This window comes from Cynocephalus volans, chromosome X (genome assembly GCF_027409185.1).
Source record: "Cynocephalus volans isolate mCynVol1 chromosome X, mCynVol1.pri, whole genome shotgun sequence".
Taxonomy (NCBI): domain Eukaryota; kingdom Metazoa; phylum Chordata; class Mammalia; order Dermoptera; family Cynocephalidae; genus Cynocephalus; species Cynocephalus volans.
The window spans coordinates 167,036,572-167,057,631 of record NC_084478.1 but is presented as its reverse complement, the minus strand read 5'-3'; the positions used below and the strand labels follow the sequence as shown (position 1 = coordinate 167,057,631).

Here is a 21,060-nt window from a genome sequence, read left to right as displayed (position 1 = left end):
ATCTTAGGTTCAACATATAATAACAAAAGATAATATTTTAAAGTAATGCCACAGGAACCCTAGCCCAGGCCAGTCCACACCGCCCAGAGAGTCCCGAGAGCCACTGGGCCCACAAGGTCCCAAGCCACCCGAGGCAAAACAGGCAGGCACTACACTGCACGAACCCCAGCCCAGGCCAATCAGCACCACCCAGAGAGTCCTGAGAGCCACTGGGACCACAGGCCCTGAGCCAACCATGCCAGAAGACACAGCTGCTGTGCCACAGGAACCCCAGCCTAGGACAGTCCACACCACACGGAGAGGCCCGAGCCACCAGCCCACAGACCCTGATGCAGCCACACCAAATTGGCAGTCCCTTCAGGATCCAAGCCAGACAACAGGATCGAAAGAGTGGACCGTGAAAACCCCTGCCACAATGACTAAACACCAAAGGAAAGATAGCAGAAATATAAAAAATCAAGAAAGTACAAAACCACCAAACAAAAATGACACTCAAGCTTTAGATCCTACAGAACAGGAAATCCTTGAAATGACTGAGAAGGAATTTCAAACAACAATTCTAAGGAAACTAAATGAGATACAAGAAAACACAGTTAGACAACACAATGAAATGAGAAAAAGTAGTGATCCTGAAAAAAGAAATGTACAAAAAAATCAATGCACTGAAAAAGAATGCAGCAGAACTTGCAGAGCTGACGGATTCATTCAGCGAAATACAGGCCACAACAGAGAATTTATCCGTCAGGCTAGAACAAGCAGAGAGAATTTCTGACCTTGAAGACAGGCCGTACGAACTAATACAGGTGGACAAAAAAAAGAAAAAAAGAATTTAAAAAATTGAAGAAAATCTAAGAGAGATAACAGACAACCTTAAAGTGCTTAAATAATCCAAATCAGAGATATTCCAGTAGGGGAGGAAAAAGGAAATGGCATTGAAAATATTTTCAGTGATATAACAGCAAAAAACTTCCCAGGTATAGGGAAATACACAGATCTTCAGATTCCGGAGGCTCAAACATCCCCAAACATATTCAACCCAAAAAGGCCCTCTCGGAGACATGTTACAGTCAAATTGGCAAAACTCAAAAACTCATTGGAAACCCTAAAAGCCTGAAAAGAATGGACTAACATATTCAAAATACTAAAAGACAAAAATTGCCAGTCAAGAATACTTTACCCAGCACAGCTAACCTTCTCAAATGAAGGACAAATAGTATATTTCTCAGACAAACAAAAACTGCAGGAGTTCACTACCACACAACCAGCCCTACAAGAATTTCTCAAGGGAGTAATAGGTTTGGTACCTGAAAAACACCCATCACTGCAATAAATACTCAAGAAAGAACAAACCCAGGAGTAAAATAAAAATGCTAACAATAAACAGAAAAAACGGTTATCTACCACCCCAAGAAAACAACAAACACAGAAGACTGCGCAGGACATGTGAATGGCACCTGCTCCTCAGCATGCCAATGAGAACAAGGAGCAGCTGACAGAGTTAGAAGAGGGAGTGCTGTGACAGCACAGCCATGGGTGTCCCCACTAGAAGCCATGTATTGTATCCGGCTCATTAGGGAAGTTCTAGCTCTTCCAATAACAGGACATGGGAGCAAGGACAGCAGCCCACCAGTCAGGGGACACTCACTCATGATTTGAAACTGCTCCAAGGAGATGGTGGTTCGGCATAAGGTGGCAACCATGGGTGGGGAAAGGATTTCAGGAGGGGACATTGTAGTGGACGACAATTGGAGCTGCTGTTATTTCGGGTCCCTCACAACCCTGAGGCCTACGTCCCATGGAGAAGCTACCTTGTCCTCCTCACCTAATGTCCTCGAGCTTCCCCAGGGACAGAGTAGGTGCATCTCAAAAGAAAAGAAGAGCAAGCCGTCCTCTGTTGATCCAACCTTTACTACCCAGCTACTGTGTCCTGGGCACCCAGCTTACCAAAATGAGTGACCCACACAACTTACCCTCAAGGAACCTGGAGATGCTGGATGGCCTGACACTTGCAGTGATTACAACCCTGGGTTGGGTTACAAGAGTCTGATGAAGGGAGGGTGGGGACAAGGTAGAAAGTGCCACCCGAACTCAGAGACAAAAGTGCCTAACATTTGGGGAGTGGGAGGGGCAGTGAATGTGACTTTAAACTTGGGCCCTGAAGGAGGACAGGGGTCTGCCAGGTCGAGAACAGGCGGGTCTTCCAGGCTGTGGTAATGGCCTGAGAGCAAGCAAGTAGTCCTGGCAGGGCAGGCTGGGTCGGGGACCCGCGACCAGGCAGCACAACGTGACCAAGGACAGAGCGTTAGGCGATAATACCGGAGCGAGCTGGGGCAGACTGCACCAGGAGAAGGCTTGGCAGGGTTTTCAACAGGGGGCTGATGGCAGTCTGATGACGATAGGAGATTTACAGAGTGGCTAGGAGAAAGCAGAGCCCGCCTGGTGGGTTCAGCCCTGCGGTGCAAGCCTCAGTCTATGGCCCCGTAGACCCCAGGCAAGTGGTACTGCTGCTCTCGCAGCTTCCATGCCCTCTGGAGTGCCCTCTGGGGTACACACTGGGGGTTGAGATAGGTCGCTGAGGACTTAGCTTGCCATTCAGACCCTAAGGGTGCAGCACACAAGTGCCTAAGCTCCCTCCAGCAGCTCCGCCCCACTCCTCCCCTCCAATTACTGCACTAGCTCCTAGCCAAGATCTTCTCAAAGCTCCGTCCTGCTCACCCCGCCCCCCCGCCCCCAGAGCCTCCTCCCCCCCAACTCTGTACTACCTCGTTCAACAGGACTTTCCCTGTCTCCTAGGTCCACCCTCCTCTCAGTTTGCCCATCCCTCCTCCAGCTCCGTCCTGCTCACCCAGCAGCCCCGCGCCCAGCTCCTCCTTCTGTGGCTCCGCCCCCAGTTCCCTCGTGCAGCCCCGCCCTGCTCCACACCTGCCCCTCCTGCAGCTCCTCCCCAAGTCTGAGTCCTGCTCCTCACCCAGCACGTTCCCAGGCCCCGCCCTGTCACTCCCACTGCCCCGCCCTCAACTCCTCCGGAGCTTATTCAAATGGCCCTAAGTCCTGCTCCTCCTGCACTTCCTTCCTCATCTCCTCCCCAGCTTCTGTGCATAGCTCTGCCACAGCTCCTCTATCAGCTTTTCCCACAGTTCTGCACTAGCTTCGCCCACACTCTTTCTCACAAGCCTTCTTCTCCTGCACAGTTGCTCCCCCAGCTCTTTCCACTGACCTGCCCTGCTCCTCCTGCTGTGGCTCTCAGCTCTTCCTCACAAGTCTCCCTACTCCTGCAACAGCTGCTCCTCCCCCAACACGTTCCCAGGCCCCACCTGGGGCCTCTTGCTGCTCCACCCCCCTCCCCTCACAGACCCGCCCCCCTCCGCTCTGCCTTCTCTCTCGAAGCTCCACACCCCGGCTCCGCCCCCCCGCCGCTCTCGGCTCCGCCCCCCTCCGCTCCCTCAGCTCCATCCCCCGCTGCTCTCTAAGCTCCACGCCCTGGCTCAGCCCCCCCCTTGGCTCTCTCGGCCCCGCCCCCCGCCGCTCTCTGTGCTCCATCCCCCCGCGGCTCTCTCAGCCCCCCCCTTGGCTCCCTCGGCCCCGCCCCCCGCCGCTCTCTCCGCGCCGCTCCCCTCTGCTCTCAGCTCTGTTCTACAGCCTCTGCCTGCCTTTATCTCAAAGGCGGGCCTGTTCCTTCCACAGTTCCCCCAGGTCTTCACGCGGTCCCGCGCTGCTCCTCTCGTGGCTCCGCCTCCTCCCCCGCAGCACCGCCCCAGCTGTCCGGCAGGCCGGCCCATCCCGCACCTTCCTCTTCCTCTCCAGCTTCCTTCCCTCCAGAAGCCCTTCCTCAGGGCCGCCACGCTCCACTCCACGGCCCTGGCCTAACCTGCCTGCGCGCCTCAGGCCCCAGTGCGTGCAACAGCGTCTCCTAGCGACCAGTGCGTACGCAAGTGCGTGAGGACGTAGTGCGCGGCTGCCTACGTGCGCGGATATGTACGATCGGAATGCGTAAGGCGTGGGTGTGCGCACGCGCGTGAGTACGTGCCTTCATGCGTCTGGCATAAAGGGCGTCGCGGGCAGGGCATACGTGGTGGAGTTTAGCGCCAGGCGCACCTGTCGGCAGCCACTATGGCGGAGGCTGCGGCGGGGGGCGGCGACCCCCCCCCCCCCCCCCCCGGGTGACGGGCGCGCTCTCTTCGCGGCCCACGTCGTCTCCTCGCCAGGGTTTGGGAGCTGGTCGTCCTGGCGCTGGTGGGCTCACCAGGCCGCGGAGAGGCGTTGGACGGTCCTGCCGCGGGGCCGGAGGCCGAGTCGGCCCTGGGCTTCCGAAATCGCAGTACCCTCGGGGGTGGAGGCCGTGAGACCCACCCGTTGCGCTGGGGACCATGAGCTTTGCCTCCCGTGGACGGTGCCTCTGGGTAGGGGTTTCCCAGGCTGTGGGGCTGGGAACTCATGCAGGGCTGGCCCGAGGCTGCCCTATCCTGTCCCCTCCTCCCTCCAGCGTCTGACAGCCTCCCTGTTTCTAAGCTGCTCCACACACTCCGGCCCCACCTCGACACTTGAGCCATGAACTGACTGAGATGACAATATTTGCCTGAACAGCTCTGTGGCCCTACCCAGAATGGCAGTGAGGGACACGGGATTCGTGCTCCTCCCTCTCAAGCCTTTACCCTGCGACAGTTTGACGGGCGGTGTCATTTTTCTCTTCCAGCGTGCTCAGCTGTAAGAACATGGCCCACTTACTGAACTGATTTTCTGTCCTGCTGGCCGATTCATCATGTGGTCCTTAACACAGACAGGGGAGGAGGTGCCCACTGCCTGATTAGCAAAACCAAGCCCTTAGTGAGGTCCACGAGTGTGTTTCCCATAAGACTGGCCCTCCTAGCTCTTCTTGGTCTCTAATGCTAGCTGAGTACAATACTTTCATGGTACCACTAGCCAGTCTTGCTGTCTTATGCTTAGTGACCTTTCCTCCTTATCTCCCTTGTCTTTGGGCAGGTAAAGAAGCTGAGACAAGTAGAAGAGTGTTTCCTCCTCAGGCCACAAAGCAGGTACTCTCTGCAGCATCAGGCAGGAAGGGGACTCGGCTCCCTTCTTGCCTTTACAGTTACATCAGTTCTCACTCGGGATTCCACCCACACAGTTCACGTCTGATTGTCGAGATTTCGTGGCGTAAGGAAAAAACGGTTGGCTAAGAAACTGAGAGGCAGAAACTAGGCAAACCTTCATTCTAGTCACATATCCCAGTAGAGGAAATGGAGATTGACAGGCCCCGTGGGGGACATTCCTCATCCCTCCTAAGTAATCGCAAACCAAGGAATAGGGTGATCCTGTCACACATCAGCAGAATGATGATGCTCAGAGACAACAAGTGTGAGGACATGGCACTGTTGGTTGATTTAGTGTACACGGGTGAGTCTCTGTGAAGGCCATTTGCTGGCATGTATCAGCATGAGAGATGTGCATGCCATGCGACACAGGCATCCTCTTGGACGTGTCATCAGAAAACAAGCATTAGTGGTAATACTTCTAGTGTCAGAAAATGGGAAGCAGCTTGTAACTCTCCATCAGTAGAGGAAAGGTTAGGTAAATTATAGGACACCCAACACCGGGATGCCATACTGGCAGTGAAACATAAAGTCGAAGAAGATGTGCAGAGAGAAAGAATCTGCTTCATCTGCTCTTTGGTGGAAAGCTCTTGCCCTATCCTTTAGATATGTTTGGGGAACAGCTTACCCCTATGTAGTAGTTCATAAGATGGCTGTAACAAAGTACCACAACCCAGGTGGCTTGAACAACAGGCATTTATTGTGTCTCAGTTCTGGAGGCTAGAAATCTGCAGTCAAGGTGTCGCCAGGGTTCGTTTCTTCTGTGGGCTACGAAAATCTGTTCTATCCCTGCCCCCTACCTTCTGGTGATTGGCAGGCAATCTTTGACTTGTGGAAGCATCTCTCTGATCTCTGCCTTCATTTTCTCATAATTTTCTCCCTGTGTGCGTGTGTGTCTCTAATTTCTCCCTTTTTATAAGGTCATTGGTCATAGGTCATAGTGGATGTGGGACCACCCACAGGACTTTACTTTTACTTGATCCCCTGCGTAAAGACCCAATCTTTATTTATAAGGACACATTCTGAGGTGCTCAGAGTTAGGGCTTCAACACAGGAAGTTTGAAGGGACACCATGCAACACATAAGAACCTGCAAAGGCCCTGAGTAGGAAGAAACATGGCATATTCTGGGGAGGGAAGAATGGCCTGTGTGACTGCATGGTGGTCACTAAAGGGAAGACGAGAGCAGATGGCTGTGGCAGGGAGACAGATCATGAGGGACCCCTGTGAGGTGTGGATTTTGTTGTGGTTGGGGCGGGAATCCCTTGGAAAATTTGAGCAGAGGAGTGACATAATCTGATTGCCCCTGTGCCAAGGCCACTATGACTGTGCTCGGTGAAGAGGACATGAAGGGCTTGCACAGGCATTGTGGCCTTGGAGACTAAGAGATCAGATCCAGGTTAGGATTTGGAGATGGTGCCATGTGACATTGGCAGGTGTTGGAAAGAGAGGAAGGAAAGAGTGCTGCTAGGTCTGGGACAGGAACGCCAGGTAGATGGTGATGCCACTTACAGAGGTGGAAGAGAGGTGGATCTGGCAGGAGCTGGATGCACATGAGGGCTCAGAGGAGGGTCTTTCTTCACGTGGTGAAGGGTGTGTCAGCAAGTTCCTCTGGAAACAGAATCACCTCCTCGTGGGAGATGGGGAGGTACTGATGCTGAGCAAGAGAGGACAGTGGCAGGACCCAGGTCCTGGAGTGAGCTACAGAAGCAGGGTCGGCAGTGGCAGCTCACCTGAGAAGCGGGAGGATAGCAGAAGATGTGGTGCAGAATCAGGCAGGACTGCAGGTTGGGAAGGGAGTGAACACCAAGCTCTCTCGTCCCGGCAGAGCCTTGATCCTGAGTGTGGGCATGTTTTCTTAGAATCATAGGAGATTCTGAGTTTAAGTGCGTGTATTTTAGGAAAGGACGGGGAAGTGCCAAGCAGAGTGGAGGGAGGCGGCTCTTGGCTGTGGTACAGACCCAGAGGATGAGTCCCCAGTCCCAAAGATAATGGTGATGATGACAAGAGCAGCCACCATCTGACTGCACTGTGAGGTACCAGGTACTGGGCTGGGTGCTCTCAGGGCCTCATCTCCTGACCTCATGACTACGAGGAAACTAAGGCTTCTTTAAAAGCTATGACTGGCTGGAGTTTCTGTCTTCAGGCCCATGGCTCTACCTGCCCAGGGCCCGTGCTCCATCCACTGCACTGTCCTTGAGCCAGGAGGAGTGGCCCCTGTGCCAGGGGACAAACAAAGGCAACAAGGACCAGAACAGGAGGTACATGAAGTCAGGTCCTGTGTGACCGAGAGTCCTTGCTTCATCGCTCTGTGCCTGCTTGTCCTCAGCAGTTGAGTGGGTCTGGCAGTGAGGGTTAAACCCAATGACGCATGGATCGTGCCCACCCCAGGGCCTGTCACATAGAAGGTGTGTGTGCACTGGGGCTAGTTGTTCTCATTCTCCTAATTTTTTTTCTCAGGGCTCAGGTCTGGGACAGGGGAAGGGGCTTGAACAGGGTGGCACCTGAAGGAGTCGGGAGATGACACCTGACGGGACCACCTGAGGTCACAGGTCACTCCTAGGGCTGAGCTGAGGTTGGATACCAAGGACTTGTGCTCAGCAGCCCTGGGGTAGGAGCCAGGAAGCTCTGGGCCTGCGGTGCCTGGGGCTGGCACAGCCAGGGAGCTGAGAGTATCAGCGAGGTCTGGGTGTGGGGAGGGCAGTAGGAGAAGAAGCAGAGCCCAGGACTGTCGCTGTGTGCTGCCAGAGGGCCGAGGCCAGCCCCGACTCTCACTACCCCACACTCCTCCGTGTTCCCCTCGGACTTGATGACCTCTGTCATAGGACTGACCACACGCTGTCCTGCCTGTGCCTTTCTCTAGCTGTCCCTGCCATAGTCCGTGAGCTCTCCGAGCATTCCATCAGTTGGATCTGAGTCACCCAAACCCCAGCCTTCCCAGTCCCAGTCTTCTGTTGGGCCTGCTGTGCTGACAGATGGAAGCAGTGAACCATCGAGGTCAGTGGGGATTCAAGGCACCTGGGAAACGTGGTGAAGGTCGGGCCCACTGGCCGTGAGCTTGGTGGACTGGTGTGTGATGAGCTACGGTGTTCCCACAGACCACCGAGGTCCAGAGAGCTTGCGGAAGATGAAGATCTGTTGCCTCTCCTTCCGGCAGCCTTATGCTGGCTTTGTCTTAAACGGGGTCAAGACCTTGGGGACACGTTGGTGTCCCCTGCTCGGCAGCCACCAGAACCATACCATCACCATCCACATTGTTCACAGGGACTGGAAAGACGACGCCTGTCTGGAGCTGCTGCAGGGGAGGCTCGGGATGACGCCCGCTGAGAATCAGGCCTTGCTTCGGGAATGGGAAAAGTTTGGCCGAGGACTGGTAGCTGGTAAGTGACGATGTGCCAATCATTGTACAGATGAGTCCAGGAGCTGCCAATCTGGATCTGGCTGGGGAGTTTGGAGGTTTCTCTTTTGTTTTGAACTGGTTTGTGTGTTTGCTGCAGTTTTCCTAAGCAATGCACGTTGAAGGGGGCAGCAAGGGGCTCTGAGCTGGGGTCTGCAGGCCCAGCTTGCATCACCTCCGGTAATTCATTTCTCTGCTCTGGGCCTCGGTTTCTGCTTCTGATCTGTGAGGCTGGGTCAGGACCATGATGTCATGTGATGCTGGGCTGTGCATGTGTGTGTGTGGGTGAGTGTGTGGGGGGCAGAGACCACCAGAGGCAGCACAGCAGATTCTGTGGGTTGGCTGCCTGCCTGGCTTCACGTGCCTGCCCTGTCCCCACCACCAGTGGCACCTTTGTCTAATCGCTTCACCTCTGTAGGTGGTGGAGGGTCCACATATGCACCTGTCCCTGGTGAACTGCCTCAGCACCTCGTTGCCCCCATGTTCCCGGGCAGTGGCTGGTGCCCTTCCATTCTGAAACTCCTACCCTCAGCAGTCTTGCTGGCACCTGCATGTTATTTGTGTCACTTCCCAGAGGAGCAAGCCCTGTCCTCTTCATTTCTGGAGCCTTCCCTCTGCCTCACCCAGGATTCCCGGAACATGTTTGGCTCATCATCTGTGCTCAGTGAGAAGGCCCTGCTGCCCTTCCTGTCCTTTTGGTGATGTCATCTAAGTCTGTAGTGGCCATAATTTTGAATAACCAAGTTGTCACACTGGCAGGCCTTGGTTTATGAAAGGAAATCCACCTTTGTGTTTCTCTCTTTGTGCACAGGGCTCGTTGACATTGGCGAAATGTTAGAGTGTACGGAAAACTTATCTCCTGAGGAAGTTGTGGAATTGGAAAAGCAAGCTGTCCTGGCCAACCTGCAGCAGAAGTACCTGACTGTGATTTCCAACCCCAGGTGGTTACTGGAGCCCTTACCTAGCAAAGGGGAAAAGGATATATTCCAGGTTGACATCCCAGAGTACCTGATCCCTTTCGGCCAGAAGGTGTGATGTGTGTGGGCTCTTGAGAGGAATGTAGCTGAGAAACCAGCTAAATAATGGCACCGTTGATTCGCCATCTTCGCGAATGTGCATGTAGATCAGGTTAAGTGTGAATTACCTGTGTGTTGTACAATGATTCCTACTACATGGCGTTCACAGAAACGGGTTTCTGTTGTCACAAGAAGGGAATAGGGGGTATTGCTGGTCATTTTGTTTCTACTAATGTCTGGGTTGTAGAAATAAAAGTATCAAAGTTAACTGTGAAGTGTTTGGGGCTCCTTTATGTTTCCGCAGTCTTTGTTCTGGTCAAAACTGATCAGCTCTTTGAACCGCATCCTTGTGACCTTTTGCAAAGCGTGGGTCCAGGCACTGAATGGTTGCTCAGCAGTGACCAGCCATCAATAGCCTGACTCATCCAGGAAGAAGAGTACATCAGACTTAGAAACATGCAGCTGTCCGTCCTTCCAGATTCCTCTAGGTCTCTTGCACACACATCTCCCACTCATGAAGGCCAATGGTTCACAACGGCCGTGAATCAACCGCTTCACAGAGCTTCTGCAGTTCCAAATGAAGGAGGCAAGATACAACTCTCATTGAGTGAGGCTGATTTTGCAAAGTGTTCAGTAGTGTTATAATTTTGTAGCAAATCTTTATGTTTTGTTTTTGTGATTTCTCAGCAAGGTTTCGAGTGGTCATTAGCTATGAGGATCATGGGCTTTCCCCCCAGGCATGTACTGCAGTGGCTGGTCTCTTCTGAGCCAGGACACAGTGGTTGTACCTCCCTTGGCAGAAGAGGCAGCCTCTTTGTAGCGCCCCTGGGTGCTGAGTTGGGAAACTCAGCTGTGGAACAGAAACTTCCTGGCAGCAGTTTGCGGACAGTGATGAGGAAGGAATCTCCTGTCACAAGATACGGGAATAATGTAAGGTGATGCTCCCAAGGTCATGAGTGAGGCTGTTCAGTCTCCTGAACAGCAGGCAAGGCTCAGGGAACTGGATCTTGCTGGGCGAGTCCTCACAGTTTCTAGCAAATCCTTTGCTGAGTGGGTTGAAATGCTGCTGCCTCAAATGGAAGAGGACAACGGGGACCAAGCCTGTCCTGGAAAGGTCTTTAGCCTCATGTCAGTGAGACATGTGTGGTATAGACGGTTAGAAATGACACAGAGTCCTGATTCTCATTTAGATGGTTTATTTGCTACCAAGGGGTTTTGTTGTGTTTATTAAGACCAAAAATGGGTTCACCATTAGAAAATGGCCCTTTTTATCACTCTCAGTGGCCTGTGAGTTTAGGGACCTGGATTGTCCTTAACCTATTCAAAGATTGCACACGTGTAATCAGTCCTCCTGCTCCTCCTCATTGGGCGGCTCACTGGGAGACATTTCTAAGAGGGAAGCCATCAGAGTGGAATAACAGATGTTATTCAGAGACATCGGGAGACCATTGACTGGGTAAAGCGGGAGATTGGGGAACGGGTCCCCTGCAACTTCCATCCCAGCATTGGCCCTGGGCTCAAACCTAACAGTCACAGAAGTGGCCCTCTCTCTGTTTGGACTATTTGGCTCTTCAGGGGGACAATTTCCTAAGGGATGTCTAGCAACACTGCTCCTAGACTCTGTACCCACGGGGAACATGGAGAATTGAGGGTTACTTTGACCCTGAACATTTGGGGCTTCCACCTGGGGCTTGCCGTTGGCTTCTTTTTTTGGCATTAATGTGTTGGATTCGTAGAGATTGTCTCGTAGGTACCAGCTTCTTTCTCTTTGCGGTTGGTGCACAGGTTGCTGGCAGAGCAGTGTTTCCAAGGTCACCTTTTCTACGAATGTTCTCAAGGAGCCCAGGATGATCTCTCTGAAAATTGGGGTTCCTGTTAAGCTGAAACAAAAGGAAACATTTCAGTCACTCTGAGATTAGATGTCCATTGCTTTTCTCCCCGAGAATCACAAGGGTCATATTTGATGATGGAGAAAGAAAATGTTTAAGGTGCTGGAAGTGTCACTGTGCCCTATAGCATGACCGCACTAGAGAAACAATTCATAAGTGAGGGTGGCAGTATGTACATTTGACATTCACTGTCTCTCAGAGTCTCTACTCCTACCCACACAGTATCTCTACAGGCGTGGTAATTTAATATCAAAATCTACGCTTTCTAAATAATTTCTCATGTTAAAAAAAGTTGTCCTCACAAATGAAACTCTTGTAGTATGTCATTCACCTTGGCCACCTGTAAAGATGTTTGAGTAACAGAAAAGGGGTAAGAGGAATATTTTCTACTTTACCATAATTTTCTTGTTCCCCGGAGAATGAACTGAAGAGGCTTTTGTGCGTATTTTGATGAATCCATAGCGGTTCATTGGGCGAATGAAAGTTTTCATGCTGTCTGTTTCAAAAATCCTGTCCACGCCTCTCCTGCGAAGAATTTCCCTCTGGAAAAGGTCTTGCTCTATGATCACAGTGTGTCTGTCGTCATCCCAGCGCACAGACTCGAAAATGTCATCCTCAACGATCTTCCAGAGCCTCCTCGGGAAGGAGAGTGTTCTGGGGTCACTGTCTTCTTCTACACTGGACGCACTTTGGTTTTGATCTGCTGGTCACTCACCATTTTGGGAGTCTGCTTCTTGTCCCATGGCTTGATCACCTTGGCTGTCTGATACCTCCCTCGGATCCATGTTGGGATCTGGTCAGACCCCACTTGCTGGCTCTCCACCAGAAGATGAGGCGAGCTTGGTTTCACGGTCTTCAGTATCCTGACTATCTATGTGGCTACACTATCATCAGGAGCACTTTGTACCCCACACCATTAACCACTGTCCCAGTAAGTACAAACTGCTTTCAGTCTGAGTGGCGATGCCCAATAAATACTGTCCACATGATTCTAGAATCTCGGTATGGGGGCAACCAGCTGCTGAAGTCATCGTCCTCTTTACTTGTCATGTGATGTCACATAAGTGGCTCACGGCCATTCTTGAGATTGAGCCCTTGCCAAGTGTTGGGGGGGATCCGGTGGCTGGGCCCCACAGCTTCCCTTTTTTCTGAAAGTGTAGAACTGATGGTTCAGATTCCCAGAAAAGTCGCCCATGTGCTGACAGACTCATGGTTTCACGGGTCCAGACCCTTGATGAGTTGAGCAGCCTTGATCCCATGGCCACTCCCACCCCTGAAGACAGGGCAGCCTGTTGCTGGCCTCTCTTGTTTGCTCAAGGGCCAGTCCCCAGTTAGTCCGAACATGGGTATCGCCGGGACTGTCTGGGCCAGCTGGGCCCCTGGGTGACTGTACCTCCCAGGAGATGGTGGTCCCTACCAGGCTGGGAAATCTAGTCTCGGTTGGTGACCCTCTTCTCCCCCCATCTCTTTCCTGCTTTGGTCTCTTCCAAACACTCCTGCTGGTGGGATCCATCTGCTCAGAAGGGCCCAGAGAAAGAGTGTGTCTTATTACCACCTGCTCCAGTTGTCCCCAGAGTGGGGCTGCGCCTGAGCACGGTGGGAGTGCTCCTCTTGCTCCTCGACCAGAGCGGTACTCAGAGCACGAATGTGTGATTGGATGGACACATGCTCGCCTGGGCTTTGCACTGTCATGTGGAGCTCTGCTTGCCCCCAATGCATCCCTCCACCGATCACAACAGGGTTGTCTTTACTTTCCATTTCTTCCTCATAGATACTGTTCTTATTGTCGGAGACCCTCTCATTTCTGAGGCCTGCTTTACAGAGACTCTATTCTGAGGAAAGTTCCTACTTGTTTAACTAGAAATAAGTAAAGGAATGCAAGGCCAAAATACCCATCAACGTGTTTTTGAAAACAGATGATAGTCTGGGGGGCTGGGGGAACAGTGGGGAAAAAACCCAAATAATTGTCATATTCAATCACAGATGAGAGGACACAACCCTTTCTTTGGTGATACCTCCTCTCTAGCCATTGAGGACAACTCTGTTCTTTTTTTTTTTTTTTTTAAATTTTATTTTGTCGATATACATTGTGGCTGATTATTGCTCTCCATCACCAAAACCTCCCTCCTTTCTCCCTCCCCTGCTCGCCCCCAACAATGTCCTTTCTGTTTGCTTGTCGTATCAACTTCAAATAATTGTGGTTGTTATATCTTCTTCCCCCCCCCCGGTTTTGTGTGTGTGTGTGTGTGTGAATTTATATATTAATTTTTAGCTCCCACCAATAAGTGAGAACATGTGGTATTTCTCTTTCTGTGCCTGACTTGTTTCACTTAATATAATTCTCTCGAGGTCCATCCATGTTGTTGCAAATGGCAGTATTTCATTCGTTTTTATAGCTGAGTAGTATTCCATTGTGTAGATGTAACACATTTTCCGTATCCACTCTTGTGATGATGGACATTTGGGCTGGTTCCAACTCTTGGCTATTGTAAAGAGTGCTGCGATGAACATTGGGGAACAGGTATACCTTCGACTTGATGATTTCCATTCCTCTGGGTATATTCCCAACAGTGGGATAGCTGGGTCATATGGTAGATCTATCTGCAATTGTTTGAGGAACCTCCATACCATTTTCCATAGAGGCTGCACCATTTTGCAGTCCCACCAACAATGTATGAGATTTCCTTTTTCTCCACAACCTTGCCAGCATTTATCGTTCAGAGTCTTTTGGATTTTAGCCATCCTAACTGGGGTTAGATGGTATCTCAATGTGGTTTTGATTTGCATTTCCCGGATGCTGAGTGATGTGGAGCATTTTTTCATATGTCTGTTGGCTATTAGTATATCTTCCTTAGAGAAATGCCTACTTAGCTCTTTTGCCCATTTTTTAATTGGGTTGCTTGTTTTCTTCTTGTAAAGTTGTTTGAGTTCCTTATATATTCTGGATATTAATCCTTTGTCAGATGTATATTTTGCAAATATTTTCTCCCACTCTGTTGGTTGTCTTTTAACTCTGTTAATTGTTTCTTTTGCTGTGCAGAAGCTTTTTAGTTTGATATAATCCCATTTGTTTATTTTTCCTTTGGTTGCCCGTGCTTTTGGTGTCGTATTCATGAAGTCTGTGTCCAGTTCTATTTCCTGAAGTGTTTCTCCTATGTTTTCTTTAAGAAGTTTTATTGTTTCAGGGTGTATATTTAAATCCTTAATCCATTTTGAGTTGATTTTAGTATACGGTGAGAGGTATGGATCTAGTTTCATTCTCCTGCATATGGATATCCAGTCATCCCAGCACCATTTGCTGAAAAGGCAGTCCCTTCCCCAGTGAATAGGCTTGGTGCCTTTGTCAAAGATCAGATGGCAGTAAGTGTGTGGGTTGATTTCTGGATTCTATATTCTATTCCATTTTTCAGTGTGTCTGTTTTTATGCCAGTACCATACTGTTATGTTTATTATAGCTTTGTAGTATAGCTTAAAGTTAGGTAGTGTTATGCCTCCAGCTTTATTTTTTTTGCTCAGCATTGCTTTGGCTATGCGTGGTCTTTTATTGTTCCATATAAGTGACTGGATAGTGTTTTTCCATTTCTGAGAAAAATGTCTTTGGAATTTTGATGGGGATTGCATTGAATTTGTATATCACTTTGGGTAGTATGGACATTTTCACTATGTTGATTCTTCCAATCCAAGAGCATGGGATATCTTTCCATCTTGTATCCTCTCTGATTTCTCTCAGCAGTGGTTTGTAGTTCTCATTATAGAGATTTTTCACCTCCTTGGTTAACTCAATTCCTAAGTATTTTATTTTTTTGGTGGCTATTGTAAATGGGCAGGCTTTCTTGATTTCTCGTTCTGCATGTTCACTATTGGAGAAAAGAAATGCTACTGATTTTTGTGTGTTGAGTTTGTATCCTGCTACTGTGCTGAAATCATTTATCAATTCCAGCAGTTTTTTTGTAGAGGTTTTAGGCTGTTCGATATATAGGATCTTGTCATCTGCAAACAGGGACAGTTTGACTTCATCTTTTCCAATCTGGATGCCCTTTATTTCCTTTTCTTCTCTGATTGCTCTGGCTAGTACTTCCAACACTATGTTAAATAGGAGTGGTGAGAGTGGGCATCCTTGTCTAGTTCCTGTTCTTAAAGGAAAAGCTTTCAGCTTTTGCCCATTCAGGATGATATTGGCAGTGGGTTTGGCATATATGGCTTTAATTATGTTGAGATACTTTCCCTCTATACCTAACTTATAGAGGGTCTTTGTCATGAATGAGTGCTGAACTTTTTCAAATGCTTTTTCAGCATCTATAGAGATGATCATATGGTCCTTGTGTTTGAGTTTATTAATATGGTGTATCACATTTATTGATTTGCGTATGTTGAATTAACCTTGCATCCCTGGGATGAATCCCACTTGATCGTGATGAATAATTTTACGTATGTGTTGCTGTATTCTGTTTGCTAGTATTTTAGTGAGGATTTTTGCATCTATATTCATCAAGGATATCGGCCTGTAGTTTTCTTTTTTGGTTATATCTTTACCTGGTTTTGGTATCAGGATGATGTTTGCTTCATAGAATGAGTTTGGGAGATTTGCGTCCGTTTCAATCTTTTGGAATAGTTTGTAAAGAATCGGTGTCAATTCCTCTTTGAATGTTTGGTAAAATTCTGCTGTGAATCCATCTGGTCCTGGGCTTTTCTTTGTTGGGAGCCTTCTGATAACAGCTTCAATCTCCTTTATTGTTATTGGTCTGTTCAAATTTTCTACGTCTTCATGGTTCAGTTTTGGGAGCTTGTGTGTGTCCAGAATTTTATACATTTCCTCCAGATTTTCAAATTTGTTGGCATATAGTTGTTTATAGTAGTCTCGGATGATTCCTTGTATTTCAGATGAATCAGTTGTAATATCGCCTTTTTCATTTCTAATTTTTGTTATTTGAGTCTTCTCTCTTCTTTTTTTTGTTAGCCATGCTAATGGTTTGTCAATTTTATTTATCTTTTCAAAAAAACTTTTTGATTCGTTGATCTTTTGAATTGTTTTTTGGTTTTCAATTTCATTCAGTTCTGCTCTGATCTTAATGGTTTCTTTCCGACTGCTAACTTTAGGTTTGGATTGTTCTTGTTTTTCTAGTTCTTTAAGGTGAAGTGTTAGGTTGTTCACTTGCCATCTTTCCATTCTTCTGAAGCGAGCGTTGAATGCAATAAATTTCCCCCTCAATACTGTTTTTGCAGTATCCCACAGGTTTTGGTATGATGTATCATTGTTTTCATTAGTTTCAATAAATTTTTTGATTTCCTGCTTGATTTCTTCTTGGACCCATATGTCATTAAGTAGAATGCTGTTTAATTTCCACGTGTTTGTATAGTTTCCAGAGTTTCCTTTGTTATTAATTTCTAGTTTTAGTCCATTGTGGTCTGAGAAGATACATGGGATCATTCCAATTTTTTTGAATTTATTGAGACTTGATTTGTGACCTAATATGTGATCTATCCTGGAGAATGATCCATGTGCTGCTGAGAAGAATGAATATTCTGAGGTTGTTGGGTGGAATGTTCTGTAGATATCTGCCAATTCCAATTGGTCTAGAGTCTTGTTTAGATCTTGTGTTTCTCTACTGATTCTTTGCCTAGATGATCTGTCTAATATTGACAGTGGGGTGTTCAGGTCCCCTGCTATTATGGTATTAGTGTCTATTTCCTTCTTTAGGTCTAATAGAGTTTGTTTTATAAATCTGGCTGCTCCAACATTGGGTGCATACATATTTATGATTGTTATGTCTTCTTGATGGATCAGTCCTTTTATCATTAAGTAGTGTCCCTCATTGTCTCTTTTTATGGTTTTTAGTTTAAAGTCTATTTTGTCAGATATAAGAATAGCTACTCCAGCTCGTTTTTCCTTTCGGCTTGCATGGTAAATCTTTTTCCATCCTTTCACTCTTAGTCTGTGTGAATCTTTATGGGTGAGGTGGGTCTCTTGTAGGCAGCATATAGTTGGGTCCTCCTTTTTGATCCATTCAGCCAGTCTGTGTCTTTTAATTGGGGAATTTAAGCCTTTTACATTAAGAGTTGTTATTGAAAGGTGTTGATTTATTCCTAGCATTTTATTGGTTGTTTGGTTGTCTTAGGTGTCTTTTGTTCCTTGCTTTCTGATTTACTATTTGGTTTCTGTGTTTGTTGGTTCCTTAGGTTGTAGATAGCGTTTTTGTTTGCTTGTTTTCTCCTCATGAATGCCATTTTTATTATACTAGTGGGTATTGATTTTTCTTGGGTTTTTATGGCAGTGGTAGTTATTTTTCAGGAACCAAACCCAGTACTCCCTTGAGGATTTCTTGTAAGGGTGGTCGTGTGGTAGTGAACTCCCGCAGTATTTGTTTGTCTGAGAAATATATTATTTGCCCTTCATTTCGGAAGGATAGCCTTGCAGGGTAGAGTATTCTTGGCTGGCAATCTTTGTCTTTGAGGATAACTCTGTTCTTAATATTCACTCTGTACAGGAGATGGATTAGAACAGTGGAAAATCTCCATGCTGAGAGCATTCTACTTCCTCTTTCCACTAAGTAGTAGCCCCTCTAATGGCCAGTCCTTTGTTACTAAAAGGGGAATACAAAGTTGGTTTGAAAGACACCCTTTCGAGGTATCTTTCAGTCCAAGGTCACTAATCCTTAATCATTTCTGGATTTGGAATTGATCTGTGGTCGCCATTCTTTTAAACACGTTTACAAAGCCTTCATTCATGGACTGTTTAACCTGTATGCACATGGACGTACAGGCTTAGAATTGAAATGTAATTCACTTTTGATGTCTCCAAAGGTCACTCCTAGTGTTTTCAGTGAAACGGCCAGTGTGTTTCACTTGCGTGGCAAAGTCTTTTTTCTTAAGCAAATTCTTAAGCCTGAAAGTGACATATCGCAGTGGCCTTTGCTAGCGTATGCATGCTGCTGATTACTTCTATAAAAGGCTTTGGCCGTTGGGTGGGAGGGGAAGGGTAGTGAAGAGAATGCCCTAGGAATCCATAGCTCTGGCTTTCAGCAAAGAGCTGCTATTTATTTGATTTGGTTTAGACACATGTATGTCATGTCGCTTGCATAGGACCATTAGCTAACATTCTCTTTTTTTTTTTTCAGAGTCCCTGAATGTCCACTAGGATTGAGAGTGTACAGCCTCTGGCTCTTCTTATGCCCTGAAGGGGAAATAATTCACAGTGCCTTCTCAGTCCAGTCAGAGAAAGGCATTATAGAAACTCAGGTGTCCCTCAGCTTCGGCCTCTTCAGCCTTGAGTAGCCTTGGGCTGCCACTCAGACAGTCTTTCTAAGGAACCTGCCATGCACAAGCAACGTTGAGAGAAATGATTGGTTTTCTCTTCAGTGCTCCAAAAACCCCAGAGATGACCCCTCTGTGTCACCAGCTTAGGAATGGAATCACCACAGTCCTGCCTCCCAAGCAGAGAACAGCTGACTCAGGTACCTCTGAGGACCAGTGTCCCCCTGGGAATGTGATCTAAGTTGTAACTTGCTGCATGCTCTCTCTCTCTCTCTCTCTCTCTCTCTCTCTCTCTCTCTCTCTCTCTCTCTCTCTCTCTCTCTCTCTCTCTCTCTCCCTCCCTCCCTCCCTCTCTCTCTGACACACACACTCAGACACTCACATACTCTCACACACACACTCACACACATCCCAACTTTCCTCCTCTCTCACACACACACTCACACTCATAGACAGTGAGTGACAGTCTGGTGGCTGATGAGATTTCCCGTAGAAAGCTCACCTCAAAAGTAAGAGACACAACAATGGTCATCTAGCTCAGTGCCATTGTGATGTGCGTCCTTCGCTGTTCCGCAATCACGTCCATAGAGCGTAGAACAAGACGGACCACACAATGTAGTAGAGGACCACAAGGCAGAGGAAGGACATGAGAATCCACAGGGGGACACACACCACCTGAGGTGAGGAGGAGAGGAGGATCTGTCTACACCTTCTGCCCCAGCCTCTGACAAGAGGCACTGTCGTCACCTTGCTCTCCAGTTCAGGCAGCACAAGCTGGCACGAGGACAGTCCCACCTCCCAGGACTGCGGTCGGGACAGCATGGGAATGAAAAGATGGACCGTGTGCACGACAGGGCCCACCTCCCAGGAAATGTTGTCATCAGTGCCTGTTCCTTCAGGTGACAGCCTCGCATCTGGCCCTGCATCCTCTTCTCTTCCTGACAGCCTCCCTCCTACCCTCCCTCCAGCTCCACATGACTCTGGTGGCTTCACATCTGCCCAAGGAAACGGGTCCCTGCTGTCACCCTGCACACATACGCATGATCTCACCCCGACATACTTTCTCCACAGGCAACATTTTCCCAACCTGCTGGAGGTGCTTTGACAAGACATTTGCCACCATGTTCCCCAGAACCTGCAGCTGCCTGGGCTCCTACAGACCCCCATGTCCACCCCTACTGAGTTAGTGAGCTGGGCAGAATGACGCTGAGGACGTAACACCACCCGTCCCTGCCACCTTGCCAAGGCACGTTCTGAGCGTGTTGCTGCCATACCTGAAAGACCTCATCTCACCCACACTCAGGCTTGCTAGATGCGCCCTGGGGACGTCACCTGCCCAGGCTCCCTTGAGTCATTTTCCTACCGCCGGCCCTGCCCCCTGGAACCACTTCTCATTTATCCCTCTTTCTTTCATTATTTGTCATACAGTAAAACGGCTGTTTGCTTTTCGTGTACAGTTCTGTGAGTTTTAACACTCATCACCACAGGCCAGATACAGAACAGTTTCGTTGTGCGGTCCCTTCATTGTCACAGCATCACCCCACCATAACCCCTGGCAACCACTGCTCTGTTCTCTATTGCTATACTTTCGTCTCTGTTAGAATGTTGTGCAGACGGAATCACACCGCATGTAACCTTTGACTCAAGTTGTCCCCTGTGTCCATGGGCTGTCCCTGTCACAGCTGAGTGGTATTCCATCATACAATGACTACAGCTTGCTCATGCAGCTGTCCAGTGAACGCGGCTCCAGGTCTCGGCTACCACAAACAAGGCCTCTCTGCAAGCACTCGCACGTGGGCTGTTTTGTGGCTGTGCGTTTTCATTTCCTTACAGTAAGCACCCAGGCATGGGACTGCTGGGTCACATGGTAAGAGCGTGTTTAGCTGTAAGAAAGTGCCACACTGTTTTCCAGAGCGAGTGTATAATTCTTTCTTCCGACCAGAACTGCAGGAGTGTCCCTGTTCCTGTGCATCCTCCCCAACACGTGGGACTGTCAGTGATTTTAGTTTCGTCTTTCAGATGTGCTGCGGGACCTCGTGGTAGTGTTTGTCTTTCCCTCGGGTAAACTTTCCTTGTGCTCATTTGCCACGTGTACATCCTCTTTGTGAACTGTCTGTCAAGTCTTTCCAGTTTTTAAATTAGGTGTTCGCCTTCTTAGTTTTGAGTTTTTATATGTTTTGGATATAAGTCAATGTTTTGACACGTGATTTGCAAATATTTTTTTCCTGTCTGTGGCCTGTCTTTTCGCTCATTTCATTTTAATTCTGAGGAATTCCAAATTTATTTACTTGCTTATTTTATGGATTTTGCTGACTCCAGGACAGGAGCAAAAGAAAAACAAGATGTGTTTAACATTTTGTGGTGCCAGAAGGGAAGGAAGTGCTAAAGAAATGAGGAGGAACAGAAAGACGCAGGATC

The 21,060-nt window shown here is 48.5% G+C and overlaps 1 protein-coding gene and 1 pseudogene across 1 annotated transcript; one reads left to right on the top strand and one right to left on the bottom strand.

Moving 5' to 3' along the window:
* Nucleotides 1-8,206: 8,206 nt before the first annotated feature.
* On the top strand, nucleotides 8,207-9,736 carry LOC134367489 (protein EOLA2-like). The gene is made up of 2 exons (XM_063084236.1): nucleotides 8,207-8,469; nucleotides 9,298-9,736. The coding sequence occupies exons 1-2, from the start codon at nucleotides 8,217-8,219 to the stop codon at nucleotides 9,519-9,521; spliced, it is 477 nt and encodes a 158-aa protein (XP_062940306.1). The 5' UTR covers nucleotides 8,207-8,216; the 3' UTR covers nucleotides 9,522-9,736.
* A 963-nt stretch (nucleotides 9,737-10,699) lies between these two features.
* LOC134368532 (heat shock transcription factor, X-linked member 3-like) lies at nucleotides 10,700-19,765 on the bottom strand (annotated as a pseudogene).
* Between the last annotated feature and the right edge of the window lie 1,295 nt (nucleotides 19,766-21,060).

Bases quoted from the DNA above. Each gene is read 5' to 3' on its own strand.
- LOC134367489 (XM_063084236.1), top strand. From the start codon at position 8,217: ATGAAGATCTGTTGCCTCTCCTTCCGGCAGCCTTATGCTGGCTTTGTC. The intron at 8,470-9,297 runs GTAAGTGACGAT...CTTTGTGCACAG, and splicing joins TGGCCGAGGACTGGTAGCTG to GGCTCGTTGACATTGGCGAA.